The sequence below is a fragment of the Diabrotica undecimpunctata genome, chromosome 2 (genome assembly GCF_040954645.1).
Source record: "Diabrotica undecimpunctata isolate CICGRU chromosome 2, icDiaUnde3, whole genome shotgun sequence".
NCBI lineage: Eukaryota > Metazoa > Arthropoda > Insecta > Coleoptera > Chrysomelidae > Diabrotica > Diabrotica undecimpunctata.
In genome coordinates, this window is record NC_092804.1 from 42789239 (window position 1) to 42812258 (window position 23020).

General features: G+C 32.3%; 1 protein-coding gene across 1 annotated transcript in view; it reads left to right on the forward strand.

The window, feature by feature from the left end:
• Positions 1-19829, forward strand: part of LOC140433281 (protein takeout-like) — a 30742-nt gene extending 10913 nt beyond the window's left edge. Inside the window, exons 2-6 of the mRNA XM_072521309.1 lie at positions 9006-9098; positions 9978-10116; positions 12053-12186; positions 15332-15490; positions 19588-19829. Coding sequence (XP_072377410.1) covers positions 9006-9098; positions 9978-10116; positions 12053-12186; positions 15332-15490; positions 19588-19736 — 674 coding nt within the window. The 3' untranslated portion in view covers positions 19737-19829. The remainder of the gene's footprint in view (positions 1-9005; positions 9099-9977; positions 10117-12052; positions 12187-15331; positions 15491-19587) is intronic.
• Positions 19830-23020: the final 3191 nt, after the last annotated feature.

Genomic DNA, 23020 nt, shown 5'->3' on the forward strand with positions numbered 1-23020 from the left:
TTTTTTGTTGTGCAAACACTTTATCAACATGACAAGAGTGGCCCCGGAGAGAATAGCATATGTCAGATGAGAATGGAAATTACTATGATAAGCTGTTAAAATAGTTTTCCTGGAAGTTACTTGTACAAGGTTCTTGAAGAGGAAAAGTTGTCGGGAAAACTTTTTCGATAGATTAACTATATGTTGTTCCCAGGTTAATCCTGCATCCAAATATATCCCCAAAAACTTCGCTCCGGTTACACATTGAGGTAGAGCAATGTTTTCAACATAAGTGTTATTTCTTAAAGTAAAATTCACACTTTGTGATTTAGAGTTGTTCAAAGAGAGACGGTTAGTTAAAAACCAATTGAATAAGTTTTTTTCAGATTGTTGGTAATCAAGGGTGTCGAATTCAGAAGGGTGATAGCTTACATCGAAAGTAGTGTCATCAGCAAATAAAACAGTGTTAACTGTTTCATATTGAAGGTACACTAGATCATTAATATAGATAAGAAATAATACTGGACCCAAAACCGAGCCTTGAGGGACACCAAACAACAGAGATTGTTTTTGAGAATCATACTGGTTGAAGTGAACATATTGATCACGATTTGATAGATATGAATCAATTAGTTGAATAGCATCACTATGAAAATTATAATAAGGAAGTTTTCTAAGCAGAATACTATGTGTGACACAATCGAAAGCCTTAGTAAGATCTAAAAACGATGCTAGAATATTAAGATATTTTCCAAACCCTTCCAAAATATTACTAGTGAAATGATCAATAGCTAAAGTTGTTGTTTTATTTTTTCGGAATCTGTACTGGCTTATGGCAAACAGTTTATTAGATTCAAAATGTTCAAAATTCAAAATTAGATTCAAAATTATTAAAACAAGCCCATTTAATAATGTTACCTAAAGTTAAATATAAACTACTATAATATTTATTGTCATAGTATTATTTTGAACTCTTTTTCAACTTTTACAAAACTAACTGTTTTTTTTTTGATAACACAAACTTAACGTTTTGTAGTGAGCTGAGTTTATTAATCTAATTTATTAACTTTATTTATTATAAAATGTTCTAATACTAAAAGGTATGTCACGACGTCTCAGCAGATCTGAATCTATAGTTTTGGATACTCTAAAAAGGTATCGCGAAACAGGAAATTTTGTACGAAGGCTGGTCAAGGACGCCCAAGGTGCACAACCGCAATTGATGATCGTTTTCTGGTTCTTAATTCTACACGAAATCGTTCATTGACATCGATGCACCTCAGAAATGAGCTATTAAATGTTAGACAAGTTGATGTGAGTTCACAAACAGTTAGACGAAGATCAAAAGAAGCAAACTTAAAGCCCAGACGCCCCGCCAAAGTTCCACATCTTCTCCAAAATCATAAAGCTCGTCGTTTGGCATTTCCAAGAATACATATTTAGTGGAATATTGACAACTGGAAAAACGTTCTTTTCACTGATGAAACCAGAATCCTACTATGGAAGCCAGATGGTCAAAACTACGTCTACAGAAGAGTTGGAGAACGATTCGTCAGCTGCAGTCTCGCCCAGACCGTTAGTTTTGGGGTTGATGGCATAATTGTTTGGGAAGGTATTAGTTGGGAGGTACGTACCGCACTTGTGGAAGTGATTGGACGGATGACTAGTGATTCTTACGTTTAAAACATCCTGCAAGATCATGTTTTGTCATATGTTGGTTACATTGGTTATGAAAGATTCACGTTAATGCACGATAATGCTCGACCACATGCCGCTGTCATAGTGAGTAATTATCTTGATGAGGTAAAAATTCGAAGATTAGATTGGCCACCGTTTAGCCCGGATTTAAATCCAATAGAGCACATGTGGGATCACCTAAAACGCAGCGTACGACAAAGAAATCCCGTTCCAAATACGATAAAGCTGCTTCGGCTTGCTGCACAGGATCAATGGAATGCAATTTCCAAAGGATATGTCCAAAATTTACTTGCAAGCATGCTGAGAAAGATGCAAGCAGTAATAAGAGCTAGAGGGGAAATACTCGTTACTGATCATGCACTTCTTTCAGTTAAAACGGCTTGTTTAAGCAATTTAAATTATCATTTAAATTTAGAGTAAAATAACCTTATTTACCTAATATTAAACATTTATTTTTTTCACAATTTTCTCCGCATAAAAACTTAAAATTGTTCATTAAACATTGTTAAATAATACTAATAAATAACTCAATTTTACAATAAACGACTTGAGTAACCAGAATATATTTTGAAAAAACAAAAATTGGAAAATTCCAAAATATTTGATATTTTTGTCCATGAGTGTATATTAAATATTCGTTGTTCTGGAATCCCCTCGACGATCTGTGTTGACCTTTCTCGAACGAATGGGAGCGCCAGACAGGTTTCTAGCGACTCGCATAATATACTAGAAAACACAAGTTAGAATAACAAAATGTTTACAGGCCAAACATGAGTCATATTTATCGTAACAGTAGCTTTAATCTATATGGTTCATAAATTAAGCTATTTTCGTCACTTCCATCATATTATTGCTGCATATCTTTTGTAAGGTAAACAATGTGCAAATTTTCTTGTATCTATGGATGTTGGCTTATTTAAATAATTTTGTAGATCAACTGATGATATGTATAAATTTAATACACGAAACGTCTTCAATAAAAAGATAAAGCAGCTGATATCCTTTCTTTTATTCTCCAACTGTTGACCAAGAACCATCCATCTTAGTGAACCACATTTAGTACTGCATTTAACGGTCGTAATGCTTTTCTGATATATATATATATATATATATATATATATATATATATATATATATATATATATATAATAAAAATAATAATATATTATTCTTATTATATACTTTATTAGCCTAATGATATATGCAGTCACACTATTATCCTAATACGCTAATCAGCTTAAGTCACTAACTTCCTAATGTCCTAATCAGCTTAAGATGGAATACTGGTAGTTCTGTTATGACATTGTGAAGTCATACTCAACTTCTAATACGGTGATTGGCTTGGGTCACTAATTGCCTTATATGGTCACGAGTAGTTCGGTGATGACACATAAACACAGCGGAACGAGAGATAATAATTTGGCGTGATTTAATTATGACCATTGTGAACGAGTTTGATTTAATTTAATAAAATAGCTATATTTACGTAAATACGTGTTTTAACTATTTTAATAGACGATACTATTTTAATAGACGATATACTACCTTTATTCTAACTAAATATTCTAAAAATTTCCATCTGAATTTAATTTGTTTCTGTGTGGCAATAAAAAATGTTAAATTTGTTCTGGGTCAAGTTGAACCAGAACATTCGTTGCAATTAATAGTAGTCATAAAATTATCGTGTTTTGTTTCTCCAAGTCATTGGTAGGTTTTTACATTATTTAAAGCGAATAAAATATTGCATCTATAGTATAGACCATAATCATAGGCGTATGTTTTTTTTAATTTAATATAATGTATTGGTAATTAATCTACGGTTCGTTTTATACATATCAATTAGGTATAAAATTGACTTAAGGGAATATAAATTTCGCGATATCTCTGTACCATGACATCTATAAATCAGTTCCAGACATTTAAGAAAGTAGTAACAATCCACCACCGTCCTTGAAGGCCATAATCATTTTGGATTAAAGCAAATCTGCGATAATTTATAGCTAGCCCATTACTTCAATCATGATTTTAACTATCTTCCTATCTATTTTTTTCCAATTTTGACAAATCTTAAAATTTTAAAATATTTTAATTACACACAGTTTGTCTCAAATCAGTTAGAGTAAGCCATATATTTTCCCTCAGCGTGCTCACTCGGTAGATCATTAAAAACTTCCATAGTCACTATTTAAAACGATGATCGATTGCTCGATATTCAAAACGAGTATTTTATCAACTCTACATTGATTTTAATCTGTCGTTACAGAAATCGACCTACCGACGAGATTGTTTTTTAATCAAATGTCTAACATTAAAATCTTGGACAACATAATTAACAATTCTATTAATGTAAATAATTATTTTTATAGCGATGTTCACACCCAAGTTGGTCTTGCTTCTGTGAGCATAATTTGGTATAAACCCGTTGAAACATGTTCGGATATTATCCACATTATAATGTTGAAGTATAATTTGAGCCGGTATATGGCATACGACGATTTCTGTGGCCCATTTCTTGTTTTCTCTTTCTTCAGTTTCCTAATTTATTCATTTATTCCCTTTCTAACTTTGAAGGTATGTTGGGTTCGTTGACGACACTTTTATTATTTGCACTATACGGAGAAGAAAAACTAAACATATTCCTGCAACCAAAAATGGTTGCCATGATACGGGAGAAGAACCAACAATTTACGATCTTAGATGTGTTGGTTATAAAGAAGGAAGACGGAAGCATTGGATGTATAATATACGAAAAACCAATTCATACTTCATACCGACAGATATTTACACGCTGATTTATACCACCATCCTGCGCAGTTATATTAGGCTATCAACACCATTATTACAAGATCTAAAGAACTCACAGATGAGACCATAAGAACAAGTTAAAATAGCTTTAAGACAAAATGGCTTTTTCATATCTCCAGTTACAAAGGCACAGAAATTCGTAAACAAAACTAGGAACCCAGTAGAATAACAAAAACTAATTGGTAATACTATCCAGACCTATATAAAGGACCCAACATATTACACAGCAGATTTTTAAGATAAAACAAAATATAGATTATATTTAATACTGACAAGAAAATTTCAACTATATTATTATCCGCAAAAACAAAATGTGCATTAGAAAATCAACGAGTATACAAGAGTATACGAGAGGAACACAAAATGCCATCTTCATCACTCAAAAAATCGATAGAAGTAAGATCAAAGCTCTCGATATGTGAATCTATATAAGAATTTTACTCGTGTCCTGGACATAACACAGAACTAACCTGTCAATTCTGAAAGAGCTTAATATAAAAAACAGGTTATTAAAAAAAAAAGAAGGAAAGATATAAGGGCGAAACCAATCTCTCCAAAAAGGTTGGAAGGTTGAATGAAGAGTGTTGAGAAAATCTCTATATGGTGCCGTCTATCTGGCAAAACATTGCAGCCAATGGAAGCAGCAAGCTAAAATATTTATTGTATCATTCTTCTTCTTAGAGTGCCATATCCCTACGGAACGTCGGCGACTACCATGCTTATAATATTATTATACTGATCTCGGTCTTGCGCTACGTGTAGCAATTGGTCCGCTGTCATTGTATCATTACTTCCTGACAAGAGAATTCAAGACATTGCTCTGAAATGATCGTTGCCTTAGTGATATTATTCATGAGCCTCTTCAGCCAGTCTCGTTCCATTGCACAATCGAGATTAACTAATGTTACGCAGCATAATCATACATAAGCCAATGTAACAAAAAATGAGGAACTGGGCTGTAGTGGTAACCACAAATGGAACAATAATATGGAAAATATCGTAACAAGAAGTAGGAGTGTGCTCACAACACAAAATGTGTGCAAAATGCAGTTTGGCTAGCAGACTATGTCAGAGGATAGTCAATAGACACCCAAGAGAGAATTCGGCCAATTTGCATGCCCTTCAAAGACAGTAAAAAGAGAATAAATATGGAAAAGAGATATAAATCCGTTAAATTGATGGGAATAAGTGTAATAAAATAAGAAAGTAGCTCTAAAGAATTTTTGGGCGCCAGGAAAGTATCAACGTATTGTCACGTAAAACTTTCTCCCAATACTGTATACCCTAACTTTAACTTTAACGAAAACAAAGAAATAAAAATCTAATAATAACAATTGATCTACCTGCTTACTAGAATATAAAATTTATCACTTCAGCATCGATCAAGTAGTAATCACAAATGAAATGGAACTACTAAAAACTACCAAAAAGAAGATTGAATACTTGGAAATTTCCTGGAGATACAACGAATAGAATAATCCGAAATAAAATTGACTTTGTCCTCATTATTGTAATGCTATCCTTTCTGTCAAAACTTACCCTGGAGCTGATATCAGTTCAGATCTTAACTCCATAGTAGTCACATTACGGACCAAAGTAAAGCTGATTAAAAAATCCACACAAAGTAGAATTAATATTATGAAATTAAGGGAACCACAAACAAAGAAACAAACTGTAAAAACTGTTACTAAAAATTTACATATTGACCAAAAAATTAATAAAAGTAACTACAATATTGATCAGAAATGGGAGAATATAAAACAAGCAATAATTAAAACAGCAAATGAAAACTTAAAACCAAAAAAAGCAAAGATAAAGACTGGATGACTGAAGAAATAATAGTATTAATGGATGAAAGAAAATAATTTAAAACAAAAAATTCAATGAAATAAAATAAAACCAATCTATTAATTAAAAAGAAAATAAAAGAAGCTAAAGAGAAAATGTTACATGAGCAATGTCAAGAACTGAAAAACATATGACTTTTTTAATACGCATAAAAGAATTAGAGAACTTACAGGAATGAGACAAACACTTCAAACTACGCAACTCAGAGATAAAAGTGGAGCACTTATAACATATATAAACCAGAAAATGCAGAGATGGACACAATATATAACACAGCTTTTTGAAGACAAAGTGAGAACAGAAGCATCAAAAGAATTTAAAGATAATACTGGGCCTGATATTATGCGAGAAGAAATCGAATATGCAATGAAGCAAGCTAAAAGTGGTAAATCTCCCTGGCCTGATGAAGTTCTCATCGAATTATCAAAAATTGTTGATACTGAATATATAAACCTTCTTTTGGATCTATTTAATACCATATTATATAGAACAGGTATAATACCTAAAGAATGGCTCCGATCGACATTTATACTGCTTCTCAAAAAAGCCAATGCAAAAGAGTGCAATGAACTTCGCACCATAGCCTTAATGAGTCATATCTTGAACCTGTTTTTAAAAGTAATGCATAATGGAATACATGAGAAATTAGATGAAGGCATAAGTAATACACAAATGTGATTTAGAAAAGGCCTGGGAACACAAATTTTGTTAAATAAAAACATAGACAGTTGAGACATTAGAATTATATGTAAGCTATATTGGAATCTAACAGCGAAAGTGAAATTTGAAAATGAACTGTCTGAGGATATCCAGATTCGAGGTGGGGTGAGCCAAGGGTGTATTTTATCACCATTGTTGTTTAATTTATACAGTGAAGTCATCTCAGAATAAGCGTTGGCCGAAGTCAATGAGGGCCTAATAATAGACGGTGAGCCAGTTAATAGCATAAAATATGCTGACGATACCGTCCTTCTGGCGAGAACACTAGAAGAACTGCAACACCTTGCTCAACAACTAAATATATATTGCAACGATTAGGGACTAAAAATAAATTTGAAGAAAACTAAGTTCATGATATTTACAAAAGCACAAAACATCAAACTTAAGTAAGTACTAGACAACACAGAAATTGAAATCGTAGGCTTCCACGGCCAGAGTCAGAATTATAGTTTATTCGTCTTCCGGGTTTGGACCGTGTCATTTGTGAGTGACCCAAAAGTGAGTTCATCTCTGAGATGAACCCACTTTTGGGTCACTCACAAATGACACGGTCCAAACCCGGAAGACGAATAAACTATAACACAGAAATTGTACAAATATCTTCATATAAATTCCTTGAAGTATGGATCACAGAAGATACTGATCAAACAAGGGAAATAACATGCTGCATTGAAATTTCACGGTCAACTTTTAACAGAACGAGAAATCTTTTCTGTAATCGCAATATCAATATAACGCTCCGTATAAGAATGTTTCGATGTTATATTTTTTCGATGTTATATTTTCTTCACCCTTTTGTATGAGGTTGAGACCTGGACAATGAAACAACCCGATATTAAAAACCTGGAAGCATTCGAAATGTGGTGTTACCAGAATATTCTGAAAATATCATGGATGTATCACAAAACAAACGTACAAGTTCTCGAACGAATAGGAAAAAAATGCGAAGTTTTAAGCAGGGCAATATCAAAGGCAGAAGAAGCTTTGGAAGACGTAAAATCTCGTGGATACCTAATCTCTGTGAATAGTTTGGATGCAGTTCAATTGAACTATTCAGGGGCGTAATCAACAAAATTATAACTGCCAGAATGATTTTCAATCTCCAATAGGAGTGGAACTTAAAGAAGAAGAAGAATTATGACAACTGATTCTACTTTTAATTGTAAATTGTTATTTAGAAGTCCAGGAAATTACAATGACTTCAAAAACTCTGTAGGATAGTTGACTGCGTCATCCTGATTTATAACTATGTCAACTGGTTTGAACGAAATCTACTTTCCTGTAAGAAAATGCGGAACGCTCACATTTCGATCATCGACATCTGCATTTTTTGCAGGTGACCTATTCTTGGGAAAAGATGCTGAATAATATTGTTCTTCAGCTATTTTCTTGTGGCATGTTTATTTGAGCATCGTTTATTGAAACTGAAACGTCAGTAAACGTACTTTAACCTTTAATTGTGGCTTATTCCCATTTAAATAGTAATTACGCTGAATAAGCTCAGCACAGGAAATTAATAATAAATTAACTTGAGAATTACACCGAGAAAGTAAAATGATAATTGTACACTACTACTCTCAATGCATAAAAAATAATAATGATCAAAAACTGTATAGAGTTTTCGGAGTGGGAGAACTCTTATTGTTTGAGATAAACAGGATACAGGCTTTGGTCGTATTCCTACTCTTTAGCGTGCGTTCATAAAGAGGCGCCGACCCTCGCTCGGTCCATGGGATGGTATCATTTAATCGATTTTCGGTAAAATAAATGCATTATTTTAAATGCGAGCGTTCGCCGTCAGTGCTATGCTCTAGGAGAGGAGACGGTGCGATGGTCTCCGTTATGAACGCACCCTTAGTGTTTGCTGGGTGGGAAGTCACACAAAACAATGCCTGTGACACACTTCACTCTTTGTGTTTGATTTTAATTATATCTAATTTTCTTTTTTTTTTCAGCTTCTTATATTACACCCTGTAGGAAAACGGATCCCAAAATAAATGAATGTGCCAAACAACGGGCTATCGAGGCATTACCGTATCTTATAAAAGGTAAGAAAAATAAACGTTAATATTTTATTACTTATTAAAGGAATGATCTTGTGCCTTTTCTAGTATTGTTATACGATTCTATTGTTTCTTGTGGCGTACGATGATATCTAGTTTCTATATTTCCAATTTTTTTATGTACTTGGTTATGTTAATATTGGTTATTTATATGTAGTCGAGGTCATCTGTTACATGTACTGCCTCAGTATACTGTTTGTTGATAAATTTTTTCGTAATGGCTACTCATCGATGTAGGGATAGCTTGTTATAGATACTAAGTGTTTATTTTATACATTAATAGACTTGTCTAATTAAATTTTTTCTTCTTCTGTTGGCGCCTATCTTCTGTGGAGGTTTGGAATCTCATTGGTCCACATGACTTTGTTGACAATTGCAGTAAATAATTTGTTGCTAAATTGACGGTCAAATTATCCATTACCGCCCAATATCACCATATATGTAGTTGAAGCTTCCAAATAGCTGTCGTCCTTAGCTCCTTGTCCAGCCTGCCATTTCCAGGAAGGTGGGCAAGTCACCAGGGGATATCTCCCTTATATTTGCAGGTGTAGGCCAGGGCTCACCGAACGTGTACTCTTGTGTTTACAATAACTGCTGGCAATCACATAAAACAGGCTCTACAGTTTCATCTTCTCGTTCATACTTCCTGCGTAGAGGTGTGTCTACTAGCCCCAGTGTGTGGAAGTGTTTGCTTTTCTGTTTGCTTAGTTGACAATGGCCAGTTAAGAAACCAACTGTCAAGCGTAGGTTTTTCCTGGTCATTTCCAAATACTTCTTTGGTAAATGAAATACTTGTATGGCGTGTGAAGCTTTATTGATATTTTATTTTAATTTATTTAATCTTATTTCCATTTTCTTTTGCAGGGGACAGAGCATATAAAATTCCTAGTTTCGACCCCTATGTAATACCGGCTGTGGAAACAAGTGGTACGAGTGGTATCAACTTGAATCTTAAGAATTTACGGCTGTCAGGTTTGGACAAAACAGAAATAAGAGCAGTTAAGTAAGTATTACCATATCGTTTTTTTATCCAAACCATATTTGATTTTCTATAAAAATTATTATAGGAAGTTTTAGCACTAATATTTTATTGGATTGAATCTTTGGACTAGTATTAGAAAAAAACGTGCATCTATAACGAGAAAATCGCCACATACAGAGATCTTGAGATACAAATAAGGAAACAATAGAGAGAGGAAGACATACAAAAGCAATACCCATCATCATCTCTACTTCTGTTGTCATTTTGAACGACCTATAAAGTTATTTATAACATCAAATTGTAAATTATTATGTACTTACGATACACTGAAGTTCTAAAATTTATGGTAAATTATGATAGAACACAATTTTGATAAAATGAATCATTTTAAAAAACTGGATAAAAGGATTGAGTTAAAAATTACGGTTTTCTAGAAACCCATCCACTTTACTCGATCAGTACAAGAATCTACAGAAGTTAGTTCTGAAAAGCAAGAACAATGTCCAGAGCAAGAGCAGAATCAAGCTTGCGAACAGTTAGTGCGTTATCTTCAGCGATAGAAAAAAGCAGTTTCTTAATTTTTCTCTTGGTTTGTGAAAAGATCTTAAGCGTTACGCTTCCGTTATCTATATTTCTTCAAAGCGTTTCTTACGATTTTGTTAGTGCTATTAAATGTATCAAAGGCATTATCTCTACTGTAGAAGATTTAAAAAAAAACAAACATTTAATTTTAAAAATATTTTACTTCTGCTTCTAAATTATCCAAAGATATTTTTGGATATAATTTGGTACGGAACTTCAAATTCCAAAGATTAATGAGAGACAGACTTGTAGAGATAATCATCCAACAACTGCAATTGAAGAATATTTTATAGTATCAACGTTCATTCCATATTTAGACAATCAAATTTCTAGTTAAAAAGAAAGATTTATCAACAATGAAGACGTTTGGACTGTATTTCAAATACTTCTTTCTGGTTTTGCATCTCCTGATAAAGGTAACCAGTTAACAAAGCTATCTCCATACCTTGAAGATAAATGTTCTCTAGCAGAACTGACAGGGGAGTATTTAATATGGTGTAAAAGAATTGGAACTATGAAAACTTAAACAGAAGTTTTGGAAGTTTTGGAGTTTTTTAATGAAAGAGTTTTTCCTTCAAAACATCAATAGACTTCTTAGTCTATTGATGTTAGAGTTAAAAGCTTACTGGACTTGCCCTACTGTCGTGTCACTGAAATATTGACGTCAATTCAGACTATGTTTTAGATATAATGGCAAAAAGTAGTGGAAAAATCAAATTATAGCCTAGGGGCCAATTAGGTCACTGTGGCCTTTTCAATTCTGGCCGATTTTGAATCATTGTGAACGATTTAGTTAAAAGTCAATCTTTTCTAATTTGGCACATTAAAATTCTAAAGTATGTTCTTTTAAATGATGCCAATTAGATCTCTTAATTGTTATAAACAATTCTGCTGTTAATATAAAAAACAAGGAACTAAATTCGTCTTAAATTATCCTAAGACAACTTTTTCTTTTTTCATTTGTAGAAAAATGCAAAGTTTCCAAATATGAAAAAATAATTTTATTGCAAGCAGCAGTTATGAAGTTATTCCAATTGTTTATAAGCAAAAAATCGACATTTTTTGCAAAATAATTTTGCAGTATATGTATCAAATTATTGATAAACTTATTCTTTCATAAGCTATCCTAGAATTATTATAACTATTCATTTTCTGACTTATATTGTTGCAAAAAAATTTAGTTTGAAGAAAACAAATAGAATAACTTATAAACTATTAGACCGATCGCTTTAAAATTTTTATCACATTTTAAGCACTACAAGATCGAACATTCTGTTTAATATGATGCTGGTTTATTTAAAAAAAAGTTATTATCATTTCTAAAAAACCGAAATTGCTGACTTATTTTGAAATTGTGTTATATAATTATTTTTAGTGTCGATATAAAGAATAATAAAATAATAGTAAACGTATTCATCCCTGAGACAATAACCGAAGCTGACTATAAAGTAGTGGGAAAACTATTCTCCATAGATATTAATGGGGAGGGACCTGCATCAATTAAGGGAGGTAAGTACAGTATATTTAATCGAATTGTGACTGCTTTGGATTAAGTATGAAAGCATTGATTTAAATCGTACCCTTTCCTAAAAGATATTACACTGTACCCAAGTTTATACTCTGTATATCACAACAAGGATTACGCAGTGTATAAGTAGATCTGCTTTTGTTTTGTACAATGCGGTTTAATTTTTCGAGCGAGACCGTTTTTCTTGTGTTTATTGCTAGTCCCATTCTTCTGATTTTTCCCATAATTCTTATATCAGATTTTTCAATTTAATGAGATGTTTGCTTTCCTTTATGTTAATGCCTTATTCTTTACATTGTATTTTTTTAAATATATCAACCATTGCCAATGCAAAAACAATTTGGTAGATATGTTTCCTTATTTTCCAATCACAAATTAGTCCATTAATTTGTTATCTCACATTAATCTTAATTTCCTGAATTTGTATAGATTTACCGTGTATAATTGTGAAACATATCGATTAGTAGCTTAATTACAGTTTGTTTAACTTCCTGCAAACTATAGATTGAATAATATTTATTGAGGAAATGCCTGCAATCATTTCCTCGGTTCAAATTATATTTGCCAGCTTTCAAAAGTCAAAGGTTTTTGTTCTATGCAGAGGGCAATACACTTATTTGATAAATCGTAGCATTTTAGTGAGACTATAAATATAGCTTCGGGACTAATTTGGGACGCAGTATATTATAAATTTTTACCTCAACAAGAACTATAGTGTAATAAATTAGTGACTGCCAATAAAACTATACTTTACTCCACGACTTCAACATTTTATTTTATCATCGTCGATCGATAAAAATCGGACAAACAAAATTTAGAAACAATTCGAACTTATAATTACATTTGAATTTGTCCACTTATCATACTTTCCTGTTTATTTTTATCGGTTTTATATAAAATAAGTAAGCTACCGAGACAAGCAACATACGCAAAACGTCAAGATATCAGATGGAGACAAAGGGAGCGTACCGACTCAGAAACTATTCTTTAATAGGCTACTGGAAGAAGAAAATGGCGATATATTTCTCGTATTACATGTTTCGAATGAAAAAACGGAGGTGTATAGATTATATAATTATTTACACTGAGAAGCGAAGAAGGATTTTATATTTTCTAGAACGATAACATCCATGCATGATTCTACTTGAGGATCAAATATTATTAGTTCTTAGCTACTAACTCCATTAGTAATTCGTCTTCCTTGCCATTAAATTTTATTTCGTAGGTTATTTTTAGTATTCTAGTTCTTGTATTGTCTAGTCTAGATCTTGCATTAAACAGTTTTACTCGTATTTTTATGTTATCTTCATCTATTAGTTTCAGCAACTCACTTGGTGTATCATCTGGACCACAAGCTTTTCTAATTTTAGCATTTTTTAAAGCTTGTTCTACATCTTATTTAATAATTTCTGGGCCGTCAGTACAATTTTGGTAGGATTCGGTAATATTATTGTTGTCATCGTCAAACAACTATATATATATATATATATATATATATATATATATATATATATATATATATATATATATATATATATTTATATATATATATATATATATTTATATATATATATATATATATATATATATCTATATATTTATATATATATATATATATATATATATATATATATATATATATATATATATATATATATACAGTTGCTATTCTCTTATTATTTCGTTCTTATTTACAATAAATTTGTTGTTATTGTAAACTAGTACAGAGGAAACTCGTTTTTTTGAATACGTTGCTTATTTCTTTTACTTTTTTGTGCACATTTAAAAAGTTGTGCCTCGATATCACATCCTCAATTTCCTCGCACCTTTCTCTCATCCATTTTTCTTTGGCTAATTGTATCTCCCTTTTAATTCTTCTCTGTGGATGTTTATATTCTGTTTCTTTCAATTTTAAAGTCGACGTTGCTCCATTAATTTCAAGATGTATTCTGTCATCCATTGATTTTTCTTGATTAAGTTATTTCTATAATCAATGGTTAATTTGGTTTTTAAATTCATTTCACAGTTCCTCTGGATCTTCTAGTTAGTCAAATATTCAATATATCGTCAAAATAATTATATTGATGTTTGGTTTTTGACTTCGTTTTAACCCTAGTTTTATATCTGCCACAAGGGGTTTGTGATCCGATCCAATATGTGCTCCTGGAAATGTAGTGACTTTTTTGATGGCATTTCGAAAGCGTTCACTTACAACTAAATCTATTTTATTTGTTGAAGACCCAGAGTCGCTGCCATCATCAAATGGAGCTTTCCAAGTAAATGATCTTCTGGGTAGTTTATACCAGTTGGTAGCAATGACCATGTTATCTTTACAAAACTCATACAATCTCTGTCCTCGATCGTTAGGTTGTCCAAGATCATAAGAACCTTTTCGACTTCATCATCATATTTCTTATCTGCAGTCGGAGCATATATTTGAAGTACATTGTTTAGTAATATTATTCTATCCGAGACTGGTACGAACTTAGTCAAATATTTACTCAGTTCTGATGTTACTAATATAACTACACCATTTTTGTGATGCGGGTTTTCTGCGCTGTTACCGGAATAATATAATACACTACCGTTCTTTTTAAATGTCTCTGACTTTGACCATCTTAATTCGGTCATTTCCAGTAGATCTATTTTCATTCTTGTCATTTCTGGAATTGCATTGTCAAGTTTTCCAGGCGCAAATAGACTTATGACATTCCATGTGCATATTCTCAAATTAGATTTTGTTCTTTCTAGGATTTCTTCACGAGTATTTCGTATGTTTTCTTTGGTGATTTTCATAAGGGTACTCTATGAGTCTTTAATGGTGTGGTTCCCCTTTGCCTTCTGTATTCTTATGCCGCTGACCATTTTTGTTTATTCATCCGCCTTCGGGGCCGATTTTTCAACCGCAGGACAAAAGAGATTCCGGCATTCACTGTTGATTCGTTATAGTGAACATAATTACAAAAGATGTAGTGCTGTGTTTCATAAAGTTTACGAATGCGGCAAATGAACTAGGGCTTGTTGTCTACTTCTTAATATTCTCATAGGATATAGTAATACAATAATTACATAATTACATAATTTTTTTACTGTTAATAATTATTTAAATCTTTTATAAAATTTCAGTAAATTCCTCCGTAATATATACGGTAGATTACAAATTTATTACCAAAAAAGATGGAAAGCGGTATGTAGACACAAACACACTCAAATCCCATTTGGACCTAAACGTTGAAAAAAGCTATTATCATTTTGGAAATCTCTTCGGTGGAAATAAAGTTTTAGGTGAGTATGAACAAAAAATTAATATTTTATTGGTTTGGAAGGTCCCTCAATACCATTATGTATGGAATACAACATCGTTAATAATATAACTGGCACATAACTCAGACGCATAAATTTGACTGATGTTATCGATTCTGTTGACTTTGAGGACCACTGTTTTTTGTGACTTATTCGGATAGATCTGTGACTTAAGAAAATTCTACAAGAAAGAATGTAACGGAGTCAAATACTACGATGTTGGTGGCTGGTTCGCATTACCTATAACTGAGATGACCATGCCCTTAAATCGCTCGTGCAAAATGTCCAATATGACATTATCTGTGTAGCATGTAGTGCCATCTTGTTAAAACCACATGTCGTTTTTATCGATACCAACCCATCAAGCTAAAACAAGTTGGTAATCATCAACTTGCGACACTAGCCGTTGACGGTGATAATCTGGCCAACGCCGTAGTCAAACAAATATAAACAGTAACTTTTTTCGAATGCGTTGGGCGCTCTTTGAGATCATCTGGATTGGTATCATCCCAAATTCTATAGTTCTTTTATGGGCATACCTATTTATTCAATAATGAACCTTACAGCTCAAAAAGACTTTTAAATGAAAATTAGGATTAGTTTTTAATTCTCTAAGTTTTGTTTACATTTGAACGAAAATGTCCTTGTACTATTCGGTACAAATTTTTATAAACATTTAACAAAAAAATTAAAATATGTTGTGCAGGTCACGATCCGGATTTGCGACGCTCCAAATTTTTGACGTCCAGATTGCTATTTGTATTTGAACAGTGTTTCCGTGTCAGCTACCAGCCCTGGGGAGAAAATATTCTGACCGTTTCCGCATCACTTGTTCTCTATTTATTTTACAATAAAATATATAAATATAATCAAAACATCGTCTTGAAGAGACGCACAATGTAGTCTGACTGTTCAAAATCAGCATGTTTAAGATATTTACATTAACCCTTTCAGTACCTCTTTTTTTTTTCAGCGAACGAAAAAATATTTTTTGGTTAAAATGTACTTAAAACAGTTCATATAACACTTTTTGGACATTAATAAAAATATAGCATGTATACATAAAAAAATTTATTATGGGTTCATTTGTACCCAAAAGTACTTAACAAATCTAAAAAACTAGCGCATATGAAACATAAAAAGCAATTTCTTTCCTTTTGAAGGCACAAATGGACATTGCACTTCTGACATTTCCATCTTGATTTTCCTATACAACCAGGGTTTTTACATCTTAAAGGTAAAGGTAGCTGAGGGTGCTCTGGAAAATGTCCAATGATATCTAATCGCACCTCAGTAAGAGGTCTAATTTAAATGTTTTGGCGTTTTTCAGCTACTACTGGACTAGATGTACCGCTTGAAGGTCTTCCCCGTTTTCGGTTATTGAAAGAGTTGACTTTTATGAGGGCTTCACCAACTTTCATCCTAAAGTGTAGAAGGTCTATGATATCTTTTTTTGCAATTCCTAAAGTATGCATATCTTTTTTATATTCTAACCATGAATTTGTTAGGGCCATGTCAACTGCATGGAAGATTAGTCGAACAGTCCACTTTCTGCAACGGTTTTTTACTCTGTAAAACGCAATAAGAGCATCTGTTTTATCTATGCCACCCATGGACTTATTATACTTTTGTATAACTTCGGGTCGACTTACGTCAATGAAACATTTTGTTTGTTTATTCCAACGTTTTACAACATCTTCTGTACCAACCCCAACGAAGTTGGATACCATTATCAGTGACTTGTTATCTAACCATCTGGTTACTACAATTCCATCAGAAGAGATAATTTGTTCCGTTGATCCTCTCTGGTTTTTTAAAAAATCTTTTACATCAGTTAAAGGTGGTTTAGAAAATCTATTGATCCTCGCAGTACCAGCAACAAGTATTGATTTTTGGTTGAGAATTTGTAAAAGATTATAGCTCGTAAAATAATTGTCACAGTACAATGCATGCTTATTAGGTTCAAGTTCTTTTGTTAATTGCAATGCGATAGCTGCACCTTGTCCATATTTCAAATTGGAAGGTTCTATTTCTGTGGTACTACCTTGATAGATTAGAAAATTGTAAATTAGTCCACTTTCACCACCTAATAAATACAGTTTCACTCCCCATGGATTAGGCTTATTTTTGATGTATTGTTTTATAGACAATCTCCCTTTGAAAGGCATGATTTGTTCGTCTATGCAAATATTTGTTTCTATATGCAGTTCTCTACATCTCTTTAGGACTGATTCAAAAACTGGTCGAACTTTCCACAGTTTGTCGTCGCTCTGTCTGGTTTCCAGATTGTCAACACAATGTATGTGCGTGCGAAGTTTGAAATAACGATTCAATGTCATTGTGTCCGAAAAAATATCAATTTTTAAAGATCTGTCCCAATATATTCGCAGTCTTGGAAATTTTAGACAGCCTGTTAGAATACTAAGGCCAAAAAATGATTTTATTTCTTGTAGATTACAGGGTACAAATTTCTCATTTCCAGTTTGCAAAGCATACATATTCGTATATTGAACGAAATTTTCGAATATACTTTCGGGAAAATATCTCATAAAATATGTAACTGGATATTCCTCAGAACAGTTTTCATTAGAAATCTGTGTTATTTTATTAGGTAATTGTCGTGTTAGATATTGAACATTCTGTAACCATTTTACATTTTTTTTCAGAGTAATGAAGTTATCATAGTTACCATCGTTTTCGCCCTGTTCATCATCATCCTCCTTTTCTACCTCATTATCCTCTTCCTCGTCCTCCAATTCGTTTTGATTTTCTGAGACATCATCTATCATAAATATGTCCAACTCTCTGTCTAACTTGTATTTTTTCTTCACAGTCACTGTCGTCATCACTAACAAATCATTCTATGTCGGACAGTTTTTCCAGCTCTTCCAGGAGTTCTTTCTCAGTTAAATACTTTTTTGGAGGCATTTTACTCTGAAACAAAAAATAACACTGAGTCATTTTGGCTACAATTGTGCCCATCGAATTTGAAGCACACTTCTATATTTGAAAAAAATCTAATTTCAATAAAATATATTCACAATTAGTAAGAAGTAACACTACTTTCAACATTGCACTGAAATATAAACGGCGATTGACTTTATTCAAACTAATATTTGAAGAAACAAGTACACTTACCTCTTGTGAACAATGCAATTGCCGACATATTGCTTTTGAGTTTTTGACATTAATTTTCTTATAGCACAAAACCATCCATGCGCCATCTAGGTACAAAATGCAGAAGTATAGTACTTATAGAATATAGATTTCGATAAACTTGCCTAAGTTGCAGATTCCTGTAGAATTATATATGCATTCAAATTAATGGGTACAATATTATACATGATTATACCCAGCATGACTGAAGGGGTTAATATACTCCATTCGCTTAGCTTGGGCATATTTTGACAGATTCATTGTCGGAAACCTACAACACAACAATTCCTACTTTTCGATATTAATAGCTCAAGTATCCTACTATTGCAGACTTCTTTCTTTAAAAAAAGAAGAATTATTCTAAATAGTGGAAGTATATACTAAACCCATCAAATTTTGGGTACCTATATATTTAAAAAATATATTTTAGTTGTTATAATTTAACAAAACTATTTATTATATGGTACAGATAAATAAATATTGATTGTCGGTAATTCGAAAAGTTCTATTTTATTTACTATTTAGTTTGTTTACTATTAATATTGGCTATGAGTACGTGTGCTTGGTTGTATAGTAATTTCCAGCCTCTTTTTGTCTGTCAAAAAGTAACTAACTTTGCAAAAAAATAATTACTAAATTCACTAGACAGTTCGGACTGGGAATAGCGAACCGAGTATACATTAATTTATCAAAATATTTCTACTTCTTTTTTTTTTTTTCTACTTCTTTCTATCTTATTTATTTTCATTTATTTAACAGTATTTAAATAAGATTCGATTAATAATATATGGGTATCTACAATATAGATGATTTTTAAAAGACTGAATTTCATGTAATTGTGAAATCAAGACCTTAAACGCTAATAACCATAAATTATTAGTAAGGATACAAAAAATATTTCTAATATATGATTTTTATTTTAGAGGACAGCTTTAACAACGTACTCAACGAAAATTCTAAAGAAGTAGATGACATTTCAATGGAAACAAATAGATCAATAGTCAATAGTATTATAGAAACAATTTTAAAGTCTATATTTAAAATACCGTTCGACGATATATTTGTAGACTAAAAATCAGTATTAATTGTATAATATTCGGTGTACATAAGTTTTTATATAGCATGAGCATTATTTTAAGAATAAATACAAAAGGATTAAAGAAAATGTGTGATTTTTTATTGCCAAAAAAAACAAAAAAACATTCTTCTGACTCCATCATTAAAAGTATAGTAGGCAACAGAATAGTAAGAATAAAAGTGATTTTTAAAAATTGGGGAAAGTGTTGTTCCTTAGACCATTTTTTGAACTTGAAATAAGTTAAGTACTTGAAAAATAAGTAAATAAAATAATCACTCGCTGGTTTGAGGTACAACATAAAATTCAAACCTTCAGAACAACTAGGGTTGTACCTTGGAACAACTCCTTAATGTACATATTTTGTAAGAGAAAACAGTACAATGTAACATAAAAATAAACTTCATTTAACAATATAAATAACCGATAAACTAAACAATATTGTATTGGCTAAAATCAACTGCAAATATAAGTTGTGCCTCTTGCCGTTTTGACAAACCTACAGACTTAGGTTCAAGAAGACGTAGTATCACATCAGAGTTGTTGCCAAAGAAGGGTCTTCATTACTAGGTATGAAATTTCTAGATGCTTCCGTACCATAAATTTTCTTGTAAACTTTAACATTATAACCGTCATCTAGGACATTAATAACTTTAGCAACAAAATGTCGCTTTATTTTTTTTGTAGCTAATTCTACTAAAACAATATTATTACTGTTAATTTGATAATTTTCTTCATTTTCTTTGGCTTCCGCTTCTACTATAATTTTCTCAAAAAACTCTTCTTCTTCATCTGATGACGAATCTTGCAGTGTAAGACTTATTCCACTTTCATTTTCGCCACTTTCATTTTTCTTTTTGTTTATTATTTTCATTTAAGGGATTTATTCTGGTTCTTATTCACTAAATACTTTCCGCTTTATCTTTCTTTCACACTTTTTAAACTGCTCTTGGGTTTTTGCCGATTTATATTGCCCTATTTCGTCTTTAGCGGGTGTATATATAAGAATGTATAAGAAGCACTTTGTCATTTATGGATGGCTTAACGTGTGCTATAAAGTGTTTCAAATATGTTACAAATAAATTTTCGTTTATCCATACTGAAGGATTTGCAACCTCTATTGCTCCAGAAGATTTGTGTTAGGGAATATAAACATAGGAGGCAACTGCGTTTAAGGCTGCCACCATAGTTATGTTGACTCCTTGTTCTCCAGAAGTTACGCTTCCTATTTGTTTTTGATCTTTTTGTGCTAATATTTTTGGAGGAACACGAACGGTAGTATTACCAGTTTCATCAACATTATATATCTTGTTTGTCTCAAATTAGTAGCGATCGTAACAACTTTTTAAGTTAACAATGAAGTTTGAAACAGTGTTTTTCTTGAAAGCAGTAGCTTTTGCAATGCTTGTAGCTTCTGGTTGTCGTAAAGCTACAGTTGGATGTCTAAGTAAAAATCCTCGTATCCACTCCTTCCCAGCTTGTTTTTGTTCTAACCAAGGATTTGGAATTTTTTATTATTTTCGTTAGCAAATTCGTATGCTAATTTTTGAAGTTCTTTCTTTGGTAGGCCATAATGTAGCTTGGCCGCCGTTTTTAGATAATCTGCCAAAAGATGTTCTTCATCGTCTGTGAAAATTTGCTTATGTGCAATTTTACTTTTATAATTTATAATACATAATATAATATATAATGCCTTAGCAAAGTGGTTTTTGAATTATTTTCTTTCGCTGTTTCACATATCAAAAGATGCCGTACCTACAAGAACATCTACAGCAGCTTTAAGGTTTTCTAGATTAACTGCAGGACGTTTGATTCCCATCTTGCTTCGAGGCATTTTCTAAAAACAAAAAAAAAATTATTTCTAGAGAAGTAATTTGTCTAACAATGAGAACATGTACCTTGGACCAGTGCTTAAATTGACTGCACCAATATCTTCTGGAGGTGGAATACACAGAGAGTAAAATCACACAGACAGTAAAATCATTCTTAATAGTTAATTTATCAAAATGCAAAGTAAAATGAAGGAAATTTTCTATTATTTAAAAAAATAATATTTATCATATCCTGTCTCCGACCTCCCTAGTAGTGTCTCACTCCTTCCATGTCTCTCCTATAGGTATTTAAAATATATTCGATCACGCACATAGTAAACCGTATATTTGGGTTAAACATGTGTTGAAAGGGCGGAAGTACTCAGAAAATAAGCAGAAATCAGCTCAGAGTCATAAGCTCTTCCTTATTGGACATGTAAGGAACACCTACATTGAATGGGACTGTTGCATGTAGACTTAAGCTGTAGACTCTGTAGGAGAGGACCTGAAATAGTCCACTATATTTTGCATGACTGCGAATCATTTCATAGCAGGCGACAAACAATTTTCGGAGTCTATGGAGTTACTTCAAGATAAATGGTGAAAATATAAATAACTTCCGTTATGCTGACGATACAGTCATTATCGCTGAAAGTGAGACAGACCTGCAGACGTTACTAAACACAATTTGTGATACTGGGGAACAGTTTGATTTAACAATAAACATAAAGTAAAAAAAACCATGGTTATCAGTAAGAGGGGCAAAGTCATTACAAGGATCCAGATCAAAAATGAAGATATTGAGCAAGTGGACAAAGCGAAATACTTATTAGTCTGGATTACGGAAGATCTGAATCCGAAATCAGAAATTCGCTCAAAAATAGAGCAGTCAAGAACAGCCTTTTTGAAGATGAGGAAATTTCTGAGTAACCAAAGACTCAATCTGCAAATCCGATATCGGATGATAAAATGTTATATCCTCTCTATTCTTCTTTATGGTCGAAGCCTGGACTGTTAATGTTGACTTAATGAGAAAACTGGAAGCTTTTGAGATGTGTTGCAACTGATTATGAAGGGTAAAATCGACGGAAAAGTTGTCCTGGTAGACGACAAGTATCCTGGCTGAAAAACATTCGCGACTGGACTGGGTTAAACACACAGACGCTCTTAAGAAAAGTAGAAGCTAGGGACGAATTTGCAATGGTTATAGCCAACTTTCATTAGTGGAGACGGTACTAGAAGAAGAAGATGGAGTTACTCCAAAAATATACGGTATACCTACCCATCTTTCAGATCTATACAAACTATCACAGTATCCAGAATCCAGGAATAGGTATCATGAGTGAATGAAAAATGTACAATAATAAGCCAACTGGTCGTCGTACGGCCGGTTTACAACAGAGGGTTTCCAAAAAAAAATTTAAAACAATTTATTCTACACAAAAAAGGTGATAAATAAAATCTAAAATG